This window comes from Rhinichthys klamathensis, unplaced genomic scaffold (assembly GCF_029890125.1).
Source record: "Rhinichthys klamathensis goyatoka isolate OS25496 unplaced genomic scaffold, OSU_Roscu_1.1 h1tg000094l_1, whole genome shotgun sequence".
NCBI classification, from domain to species: Eukaryota; Metazoa; Chordata; class Actinopteri; order Cypriniformes; family Leuciscidae; genus Rhinichthys; species Rhinichthys klamathensis.
In genome coordinates this window covers 2032936-2045428 of record NW_026606633.1, presented here as the reverse complement: position 1 = coordinate 2045428, position 12493 = coordinate 2032936, and the positions used below count along the sequence as shown (strand labels likewise).

At 37.8% G+C, this 12493-nt stretch overlaps 1 protein-coding gene across 1 annotated transcript in view; it reads right to left on the bottom strand.

Moving 5' to 3' along the window:
- The window catches only part of LOC130086183 (uncharacterized), a 196946-nt gene that overhangs the window by 7455 nt on the left and 176998 nt on the right, over positions 1–12493 (bottom strand). Inside the window, exons 4-7 of the mRNA XM_056252383.1 lie at positions 4395–4519; positions 3282–3376; positions 3022–3167; positions 254–358 (exon numbers count right to left, since the gene is read on the bottom strand). Of these exons, the coding sequence (XP_056108358.1) occupies positions 254–358; positions 3022–3167; positions 3282–3376; positions 4395–4519 (471 nt within the window). The remainder of the gene's footprint in view (positions 1–253; positions 359–3021; positions 3168–3281; positions 3377–4394; positions 4520–12493) is intronic.

Genomic DNA, 12493 nt, shown 5'->3' with positions numbered 1-12493 from the left:
CACTATTTTAAATCCTAGTGTATGAAAAAATTAAAGAATTAAAATCCCTTTACGTTTAAAGGGTCTGGCCTTAATGAACACTGAGCAAGCTATTGTTGCACATAAAACAGTCTCTGTTCAGAACAGTGTAAATAATACAAAAACCTTTAGAAACTCATGTATAGTTTAGTTCAGCATCACACATCAGATATATAAATTAATTTTATTTTTATATATATATATATATATATATATATATATAAAATCTTTTTACCTGTAGCCTGTGAGTCTATATTTGATGTTGTAAATGTTGTTGTGCTTGTAGTTAGGTTCGTTTGTGTACTGTTGGCTTCAGAGATCGGTGGTGCTGTGGATGTGCCTGTGGGGAGAGCTGAAAGCATCACAGAGCATCAGTAATTACACTGACTTAGAAAGGCCTATGAATGTCTTTGATAAAATTGTCTCTGAAACAACATATATATATATACAGTGCTTAATAAATGTATTAGATCACAACCCAATGTAAGGTTTGTGCCACAGCTGCCCTAAACTAACAGTATTGGTGATTACCAAAATAATTTTTATATTTCTGTAATCTGTAATGGTTGATCCACCAGTATGTGTAAACTATTTAGTCACAGTTGGCCAGGTCAAAGTCTAGGATTTAGCGGATTCAAAGATATATCGCACAAAAGTTTCATCAAAAGCAAGTATTTGGGAACAAATAGAGACTATTTGGAAGTCAAAAACAAAACAGACTGTGGAAAAGTACTGTACATAAAAACAATGCCAAAAAGAATACAAGCTGTAATCATGGCCAAAGGACACCATACAAAATATAAGTTTTTTGGTTATTATGTGTGAATAAAGACTAATTAGTTGTTTCGAATTGATATTTGCCTAATAAATGACAATGTAATTTTTAAACAAATATTTTAGGAAACTTGTGTCAAATGTACATATAAAAAAAAACTACTTGAGTAGTGTGAGAGTAGCTTCTTTAAAAGTACTCATGAGTAGTGAGTACTGAGCTATGGAGTCTACCCCTCTAATAATAAATACTGTACTGCAATTTAAAAATGTAGAAAACACTGTACATACTGTAATACACACATTCCCATTTGCTGTTTGTCAGTAAAAAATTGAGAACATTGATCCTCTCTCTGACGGTTTTAGTTTTGACTGCCAACTTTTTAAAATACATCAAACTATAGTTGCATATAAACAGTCTATTCTGAACAGTGCAAATAATTAAAAAACCTTTAGAAACTCATATATAGAATTCAGGTCAGTATCACACATCAGAGATGGGTTAAAAAATGTTTCTCTCTAAAAATTTCTCTCTAAATTAATCTCCAAACCAGTGCAAGTTTTAGCATTTTGTGATAGAGAAATGAGAATCACTAATATTATGAAACCGTTAACCTTACCTAATGCACTGAAATAGGCAAAGATAGTGAGCTAACACAAATAACAATGTAATTCCATATAGTAGGCTATAGAATGCTAAAATGGCATAAATCCAAGCAGCCAGCGCAATAGTATCAGTGATAACCAGGGGTTAACTAGGATTTTGAGGCGGGGGAACCCTTAATTCTAATTCAGTGTTGCCATTTTGACGCCCCTTCAAATATCTATTAATAGGCCTTAAAAGACACTTATGATTTGTCTGTTATTTTGTAACTTAAATGCATTATTACACAGACTATTTTTGTTTATTATCCTATATTAAATGACAAATAGTGTTAGTGATATCAGATGTATTTTATATTTAATTAAAATCAGTTGGGCCAAGTTTACCTTTTTGTCCCAGGAAGTGGGCACCCTTGAGCTTATATCTGAATATCTTACAATTTAAACGTAAAAATGCATATTGTTTTAAAAGGGAACATTCTCGCCTACACAGCTACTTTCACTCAAATTGTTATGCTGACAATATAATTTGTAATTAAAAATGTGCATTAAATATATAAGTATTTTCACCAGGGAAAACTTTTTCAAAAGGAAAAAAAAAAAAATTCTCTTTGAAGCACTCACTAAATGAAGAAGAATTGTACAAAATGAATTAAACAAAAACAGCTATAGATGTATCTCAGTAGCCTACACTAAGGAATAGTTGAGTTTTTTTCAAAATAAGCGTTTTATCCACGTAATAGCCTCCAATATATTTATATAGTAGGATTTACTGCATCTGTGGTTAATAAAATATGTCCCCAACTAGTGTCCCCCCAGTAAATCTCAGTCATATGTAAGTGTGATGACTTCTCGAACGAGAAAAAACATAGGGCAGGAAGTGACTTTGTGAATTGGGAATTTTGAGAATTGATTGGATTGTTAGATCGTTGTGGTTTGCTACGGACTGTTTTCACTGTGCTGACGAGTGAGCTCGTGCTCCTAGGAGACTGAAAACATGGCTCAGAACACTGGCACAAATATAATCTTAACAATATTGCTGTGTTCCGTGTCCAACAGGACAAACTGGACAATATTGATGTGAAACAAATATGCCAACAGTTCATTTCTGTTAACGGGTTAGTTCACTTAAAAATGAAAATTCTGAAAAAATTTCATTTTTGGGTGAACTATTCCTTTAATGACAGATGCAGACATGTTTTTGGCTTCTTCAAAAAGCAAGGAACAAGACAGTAGAAACATTGACTATTGCACTGCACTATGAACAGAGTAAAGTCAAGTCTCTGTTAAACTGCTTCCTTGTTTTTATTAGTTACCTGTAACATTACAGAATTCATTAATTAACGTAGGCTATTGTTCAGGTCAACATAGACTAAAAACCTTAATACATTAACCTATTAATTTCCTGATTCCTCAGCTTCCTGGGATATCTCCACCAATCTCAAAATCAAACCTACGCCCTCCCAGCATAAGTTACCATATTTATGTGCATGGATAAATGATAATGAATACTGCAATTACTTTTAATAAGAATTGTGAATATTGATTGTATGGTGGTGACTTAAATTAGTCCTACTTAAAATAATAATAATAATAATAAAAAACAGTAGGCTACAAAAATATTATTACCTGTGGCATGTGAATCTGTTGGAAATATTGTTGGGCTTGTAGTTAGTCTTGTATGCGCACTTGTTTCAGAGGGCAGTGGTGTTGTGGACGGTACATTTATCTTCTTCCTTCGCCAAAACTTAAAAAAGTCTTCTACAACTGCAGCTCTGAAAAGGAAATTGAAGATCAGATTTGCAAACTAATATGAAACGCAACGAAACTATAATGATGCTATTATGTTTCATTTTGTATTATTAGGCTCCACAGTAAAACTAGGCTACCTGAAGAAAAATAGTCTTGAGGCTGCCGCTGTGTGTGTCCAGAACACTCTGATTGAGTTCTTCTTTAAATTATTAATATGAACAACGACACTGCCCTAGAAATAGCACATAAACAGTTGATGTTAGTTTAATGAATTAATAGCTGCTAACATTTAAAGCTGCAGTTCGTAGCTTTTTTTGTGTTAAAAATGATCCAAAATGCATATTTGAGAAAATACATAACCAGCCAGTGTTCAAAACTATCTGCTTGCCTTAGCTCGATTCAAAGCGGTAAGCTTGTAATAATGTTTTTAATTCCAGTGGTACTGGTGGATTTCCGCAGGAGATTCGATTATGTCTTTGCGTCATTACGTCACATCTGTATACATAAAGAAGAAGTCTCGGCTAGTAGGCTATATTGTGAGTGAGGATGTGGTGGAGATTTATAGCCTTTTCTCACAGCACTTGATATAATTAAACTTATCAATTTGATGGCGGATCCAGAAAGGTTCAAACAACAATCACCAGTGACAACAGATTTACCCGTTGTAAAATGCAAAAGACTTCGTTCGGACTTCGGAGTGGCTAACTTACAGAAAAAAAGAGACTGCAACCGGACCCATGCGAAAACAAGGATACATATCGGAAGGACATTATATGTAGTCATGCAATGCTGACGTTGTTAACATTAACAATTTGAGAACAAAGTATAATTTGTACGGTTTTGCGTGATATAACTTATAAGCGATTGTTAGATTTAATCAGCGCGATTTACTGCAATGTCTGAACCAGAACAAAAGTGGATGTTTCTTACTAGTTCAGATGACATTTCCCGGTGAAAATTCTTATGTTGGTCATACTTCCAAAAATAATAATCTGTGATTCTGAATGCCAGAATCCACACCGGCACGGTGACTGACAGCCTCACAGTCTCCTCAAACATTGTGTTCATCCGCGCTGTGCCGTGTCGAGGGTGTCGAAGTATAACTCACGTAAAGTTGATAATTCCGCAAATTACTGCAATTGCAGATTTCAAACAGAGATGGCGGCAAGGGGGAAAAACTGCGGACTGCAGCTTTAACACATGGTGTAAAGAATAACTTAAGTGTGTAGTGGGTGCACGGCAGGACTCACACCACAGATGAGTTGGCTGTTGTCCAGGTCATCCAAACTAAACGTACCTACAGACGGACAGTTATCACACTCACGAGAGTCCAACATAAACCCCTCAAACTGACTCGATCCACCCGAAAGGGTCACTGTGGTAAAATGAGAGAGTTTAAAGTGACACATCTGAAAAACCATTTTGTTTACACTAATAAAACAATAAACTATGAGAGAGAGAGAGAGAGAGAGAGAGAGAGAGAGAGAGAGAGAGAGAGAGAGAGAGAGAGAGAGAGAGAGAGAGAGAGAGAGAGAGAGAGAGAGAGAATTTTGAGATTTTTTCAACAAATCAACATTTACCATTTCACATTTACCTTTTATCCAACAACGAACTAAAAAAAAAAAAAAAAAAAAAAAAAAAAAAAAAAAAAAAAAAAAAACTTTTTCTACATTAGTACAAGAGAAAAAAATATTTTTCCATCAATAACAGAGCACAGAGCCTCATTCTGGCACCATTTAATTTCAAATGTGATAACATCATTCCTTGGAACTATATAAAAACGAAAATCAATGAGTGTTCTGGATTTAACTGTGGCTAAAAACAGAATATTAATATCTTGATCTGCACCCATTTCTATCTTGTATTTTTTCTACTCATATAGATCGCCAACTTTGCTTGACCTGAAAATTTTGGAAGCCACAAGTGTTTCTGTGAGTCCAGGAATTGTACAGTCATTTTGTGTTAAATCATTCCGATAAAAAATAGGCATTCCATTGAGGTTCAGTTTTGACAAGTCCATAAAGAAAAGATTTCTATCCATTTTCAAATTTCCAAGATTTTGTAGTATTTTACAAGCAACTACTTTACTACCTTACCTTACTACCTTACTTAAATTATTATACCATTAAAAAGTCTTTGCAAAAACTGTAAATGAAAAGCTGCTGCTCTACTTTGAAGATGTACCAATCCTTGTCCTCCTCCTTCTTTAGTAGGTAAAAACAATATACTCTGAGGAACCCAATGTAACTTGTCCCAGAAAAAATCTACTAAAATCGATTGAATGTCTGCTAAGAGACGCAAAAGAGGATCAATGCAGGTTAACTATGCCATAAAGAGGAAGCTACTTAATTATTTATATCTAAAGTTCGACCTCTATATGACATATTTGGGATTACCCACTTCCATTTTTCGAGTCGACCTTTAACTTTTTCAAGAGTTCCTTCCCAATTTTTTTGTACAGTTGCTTCATCTCCTAAAAAACCCCCCAAATATTTAAAGCCTCCTTTCTTCCATACTAAGACAGGAGGAAGCGAAAAAGAACCATTTTCAAAATTAGGCAATTTAAAACCTTGTACATTTTTTCTCAATTGTTGTAACAGAAGTTCTATTGCTAGCGAATATAGCATTCCAGAGAGTGGGCATCCCATGCCTCACTCCTCTAAAAACTTTAAAGGGGTCATATAATGGTACATGCACTTTTACAAGTTGATTGTACTGAAATGTGTGTTGGCAGTGCCTGTACACAACCATCATAAAATGATAAAAATCCATCCAGTGTTTTTGTTTTAATCTCCTTATATGTTTTCCCCTGCCTCAAATTGAGCCGTTCGATTTTGTGACGTCACACGCTCGGAAACCCCTCCCACGATTGTTGATTGACAGCATCGTTTCAACACAGACCCGCCCTTGCTCGTGAGCGAGCCGAGCTGTCAATCATAGTCTGCGCGGACCGGCGCAGTCATTGTTGATATGCTGGAGCACTGTCTATGAGCAGAATGGCGTCTAAGCGATTGTGGTGTTCTGTTCTTGGGTGTAATAACGAACACAGCAGTCATTTTAATGTTCCTAAATCCGAACCGCTGAAGACGCAGTGGCTGAGTTTGTTTTCGAAGGGAATATTCCCCACGAGCAACGTCAATGCTTTCATGTTTGCGCGAATCATTTCTCACCAGACTGCTTTATAAACGAGGGTCAGTATGAGCTGGTTTTGCTAAGAAGCTGCTCATGAAAAAAGGATCGGTACCAGCTATTCGTGTTCCTGCTGAACCTCTAGAACAACTGAAGTGAGTGTAACGTTTTATTAAACTTTATATTAATATTAATCTTTGCAAATCGCTAGCTGCACGCTTCACAATGAATGCGTCTAAGGTTTACACTTAGGGTACATTACGGCATGTTTTCTATGTATGATGTTCTCAATATAATTCATAATCCCACGTTTATACTGAACAACGCGTTATGGTTATTGTGTTATTGTGTTACAAACGGTGTACGCACAGAACAGAGAGGCGGGGTGAGCAAAGCTCATTATCATTTAAAGTCATATGCACTGAAACGGCGTGCTGAAAACAGAGCTGTTTTTGACCAAGTAAAATAAGTGTTTTCTTACCATACTAATGAGAATTTTTTATTAAAGTATATTACAAACTTTTAATTTAGACCCTAAAGAATCATACTAGCTTATACAAAAATGGCATTATATGACCCCTTTAAAAGGAGTGCATAAGCCACCATTAATTTTGAGTATGGTCTCAACATCACTGTACAAAACTTTAATTTTATCTATAAAACTTATACTAAAACCAAAAGCTTTTAACGTTTCCCGTATGTGTGTTCAACTCTGTCAAATGCTTTTTCTTGGTCGAGCGAAATCAATCCAATGTCACTATTTGATAACTTAGAAACATCATAAATATCCCTAATAAGGGAAATATTATCAAAAATCGACCTTTTGAGGACACAGTAGGTTTGGTCCGGATGGATCACCTTATTCATAATTTTTGATAATCTGTTTGCTAAAGTCTTTGAAAGAAGTTTATAGTCACTAAGTGAAACAGGTCTCCAGTTTTTGATTTTTTCGTGAGATCTCCTTTTTTGGGAAGGAGGGTCAGGAGGACTGCAGCTCTCCGGCAACTCAAAGGTACCTTCGTCCAGACCAGAAGTACCATTGAGGACTTCTAAGTGATCCTCTACTAAAACTTAGCAAAAACATTTATAAAAGTCTATTGGTATGCCATCAACTCCACCCTTCCGGATTCCATGCTCTGAACGGCCTTATGCAGTTCTCCAAGGCTGAGCGCACCTGAAATCTCTGCATTAGCTTCATCAGACACCTTTGGTAAATCCTCAAAGAAGACACTCTCATTGATATTGTCTGATCCTACTTCACTTCTGTACAGTTTCTCATAAAAAACAATTGCCCTTCTTCTAATCACTACAGGATTGGACAACAGAATTCCTTCCTCATATCGCAAAGCGTGAATGATTATTTTTTGTTCTGTGATCAGCCCAAAACAATTTAAAAGTGTGCATAAAATCCTTATTATCAAACAAAGTTAAATTAAAATGCCAGTAAGCACTTTTAGGCTTGACAGAGTTCAAAATAAAAGAACATTGCACCATGCATGCAATGATCTGAAAAAACAACAGGAACAGTAAGACTGGAAAAACTGGTTGAAGAGATAGACCTGACCATGTTGGGGAATTTCATTTGTCTCATACATGTCTCATACATGGGTCTGAATATAAAATGCTGTAATGCTAGAGAAAACCAGGTCTGAATGCTGTAATGCCAAGCAGAAAAACTAGGTCACAGGGCATGTGAGGATAGGGCACATAAGGACATGGACAAGAGAGTGGAAAAGTACCCAAGAAACTTGTAGCACAGATGCAGGTGTTGGGAAGCACTGGAAGAGAAACATATTGTATACAATGTAACGATGTACCACCAAGAAAAAGATACTAAAACAAGATGTCCATTGAGTAAACGACTGCTAAAAACAAGAGGTCCATTGTGTGAAAAGAAAAACTAATACAGATGCCCATTATGTGAAAAGATACTAATACAGATGCCCATGGTGTAAAAAGATACTAATACAAACGCTAATTGAATACTAAAGATAAGAAAAAGGTATAAGACTAGAGCACTAGCCCATGAAAGATCAGATGAGTGGCCGTCATCTCACTTTGTTGAACAGCTCAATAAAGTTATTCTTCTGAGACCTGAGACTTCGACTCTGAAAGATTTCGTCTGAGACCTGAACCAGACTTTGAAGAATTGAACCAAAGATCGAGAATATGCCACAACATAATTGGCGGTGCCAGCCAGGAGCGGGAAGGGGTCAAGCAGCCGTGGTGAAGGCCCTGGCAGAGATCTCACAAAACAAAAGAGCCGGCATAAATAGGTAAGCAGCTTTTGCTTATTATTTTGTTTTGTGAGGTCACTGCTGGTAAGCTGTCACCCTGGTTAGTAATTGTTTTTAAATACTAGACTCCACCGTAAAAAGAACCTAAACAGACAAAAATTAATTGAGAAGAGGGCAGAGGAGAGTCGAGCTTTCAGGTCCTGGAGAAGCGCATGTGTGTGTGTTGTGTGTGTGAGTGTGGTAACGTGAGAAGCGTGTGTGTGTTGTGTGTGTGAGTGTGGTAACGTGAGAAACGCGTGTGTGTGCGTGTGGGTGTGAGTGTTGCAACGTGAAAAGCGCATGTGTGTGTGTGAGCGCTGTAGCGTGTGTAACTATTCCAGCACAAGGAAACGCGTTTGGCGTAAAAAAAATACGCTTTTAATGCAAAGAAGTGCTGCATTTGTATATGTTTGTTTGTCTTAAACGCGAGAAGTGCGTGTTGCGCGAGAAGTGCGCCAAAAAGCGCGAGAAGTGCGCTAAAAAGTGCGAGAAGTGCACTTGTATGTGTTTGTTTGTCTTAAACGCGAGAAGTGCGTGTTGCGCGAGAAGTGCGCCAAAAAGCGCGAGAAGTGCGCTAAAAAGTGCGAGAAGTGCACTTGTATGTGTTTGTTTGTCTTAAACGCGAGAAGTGCGTTTTGCGCGAGAAGTGCGCCAAAAAGTGCGAGAAGTGCACTTGGGGGGCTGTTAGTCTTTATTTGTTTGTTTGTTCTAGATGTTTTGTTTGTCTTAAATGTAGAAAGTGCACTGAGTGTTTGGTTATGCTTACTAAGACTGAGCGGTGAGGAGGGCAGTGTAGAGAGAGGTTAATTAAATATATATATATATATGCAAGAAGGGCATTAACTAAATAAAAAGATTATTAATAGATAACTGAGATAAAATAAGGTGGTTAAAAATACAAGAATAATATTATGTTTTAAGAACATCCTTAAGAAAACATATAGAAGGGGTGCCTTTTGCTTATTTCTGGACACACTGCAGGTCCAGTCTGGGCGTATTGCCAGCAAAGCACTTAATTAACAGTTGCTTGTCTAAAAGTCTGGGCGTACAGCCAACCTGGGCGTACAGCCAGCCTGGGCGTATAGCCAATCAGCAAATCACTTGTCAAAATTCTGGGCTTACCGTCAAAAGAGCACTTAAATAGTAAATAAATTTACCCTGTGTTGAGCTACAAGTGGTAGCTGAAATTAGTAAAACTGAGACAAAGTTTTGAAAAGACAAGGATAATAACATTAAGATAATAATATAAAAATTATGGAGAAACAAAGCTTTGAGAATTAAATGGATGATGATGCCCTGAGGATGGTCTTTTGACCGAAAGCTTGGTGGTTAAATTGGCTTAATTTAAGTGTGCGGACAATTTATTTAATTGAATGGATGATAAAAATCGAATTAGTGAACAAAGAGTACAAAGATATAAATATCAGAGAACGAGAAATATTCCAAGAAATTGGTTGTGTCGACTGTTTGGCCGTTTGCCAGACTGTAAGTGCTGCGATCCAGACAGAGAAACGCAGTGTTTGTTGGATAAGAACTGAGTAAAGAAGCATTGTTTTCCGCATTTAGTATAAGATATCAAATAACGAGTGAATGTACGCGTATGTGTGTGAATGAAGTCCCGGGTGTGTGAATGAATATACTAACAAACTGGAGGGAGAGAAGTGACAGAGAAGGAGAGCTTTAGAGAAGGAGAGCCTTTTTATTCTTTGACATCTTAAAAAAAAAAAAAAACACATGTAGACCAGAGTAAGAGATCATTATGAGGCAGAGGAGAAGAGAATATATAGAGAAAGAAAGGACGAAGACGATTTTAAACAGGCATTAAAACTAACCAAAGGCATTAAGAATCACTTCTGGTTAGAAAATGAGTTTATAGATAACGAAGGGCAGAGACAGGAGTTGACAGACAAAAGGAAAAGTGAGCTCTTTAAAAATCGACAAAGATCACAAACTTGGATCAGCTTGAGCAAGAATGGCCCTTAGTGGATTGGCGTAATGTGATAAAAAAACAGTTAACTCTTGAAACCCTGAGGCCACACCTGAACAAATTCAATCCATCTCTTACTTATTTGTGTAGGGAAGGAGATATAACTGTACGAGGCCAGTGGTTTGAGGAAAACATAGCCTTTTGAATTAATATACCTGGGGGAGAACATAATTTGGCAGCGCAGTACATAGAACAAGATAGAAGAAGTGACGCGAAGCCATTGTCTAAGGTACCAATACGAACCATTTTGAAATATTTTAAGAAAACAAAACAAATACCTGAATTATTCAATATTAGCAGAAGACTAAGTGATTGTGCCTTAACTAATTAAGTGGGGTACAAATAAACAGGTGCTGAAACGATGACTTCGGTGTCACCTCAAGAAAAGTCCCCGTAGAACAGCTTGCATCACAATATCCGATATGCAGGGATACAATTAAAAACTTGTCAAAAAAGTGGGAAAAAAGGACCAACAAATTAAATACTAAGTGGCCAGCAGAGGGAACATTTGATTTGGCTATGTGTAGGGAAATGGGAGCTTTGATAAAAATAAAAAATCACAAAGCCCATGATAAGAGCAAGAAAAGAGATGAGAAACGGGGAAAAGAACAAGAGGTGTTAAATTTATTTAAAGAAAAGGGAGCACAATTGATAAAAGAACTTAGAGAGAGAGTAGGGAAAAAAGAAACCATAATAGAGACCCCACCCCCATATGCACCATCCTATGACTTGACTGGTAAACAGCTCCCACTAGTGACTGGAACAGTGGCTATAAAAGGCAAAGTGAATTTTGAAAATGAGAGGGAAGAAGAAATAAAGGTGAAACAGGACTGTAGAGGAGCAGAGGCTGCAGACATGAGTGACCCTCTAATTTTATCAAGATGGGATGCTGTGAGCCATGAGGGGAGTCAGGGAAGTGACTTAGACCTCAAACACCTGATTGACGCTCACGGAAGCCCTACATTGACTAACCCGTATTTCCATGCAAGTCAAGCTTTGCAGGAACTCGGAGGAAAGACGGGGAAGAAGGTGGAGGTTGACAGACAACAACGAGCCAGACTTGACCGAGAAGAAATAGAACGAGATATACGGATAACTAAAGAACAGATCGACCAAGAAGCTGAAGCCATGCGAAGACTCCTAAGAGACTCCATGGAAAAGGACCAACAGAGACTTCGGGAACATCAAAGACGATCTCATTCAGCCAGCCCTCACAGGGAATACAAGCATGTGTCTGGAACCCTCCTTTTAGAAGAAGCACCCCCAAGCGAACCACACTGGAGGAGAGGAGACAATCTGAGAGAGATACCAGCACGCAAACTGAGTCCATATAAAGACGAAGAAGAACAACTGGAAGAATATCTCTTACAATGCCCCATCCTGATCAAAGGACATCAAGAACAGTACGTGCCATGGGCAGGACAAGATCTGGAGGGACTGATAGCCCACCTCCCTGACCTACATGAAGGGGCTGGCAAATGGATCAGACTGCTGGAAGAAGAGACAATGGGAAAGATACTAGCCATTGGAGATGTCAAGGCCCTGCTGGCAAAGAGCGTTGGAAGTGCAAAGACTAATGAAATCCTTAAAGCCTCTGGACTTGGAGCTGCAGTCGATTCGATCAGGATGGATGCCACACCATTGGACAGGCACAGAGCTGCAATATGGCGGGCTCTTCGAGAACATTATCAAACTCAGATGGATCCGAAGATGCTGAAAGGAGAACCAATCGGGGATGAAGAAAACCCCATTACCTATGTCCAGAGACAATCACGAAGATGGAAACAGGAGCTGGAAAGAGGTCCTGAAAAAGACCCAGTCATGTCAGCACTCTTCAGGACAGCCATAATTGATGCTATGCCCTCTGCAGTTAAAGCCAAGCTGGAAGATGTGGTTGGGCTAAGTTCAAAGCCGACAAGAGAGTTCAGTGACCATGTGGCTCATGCAGTGGAACAAT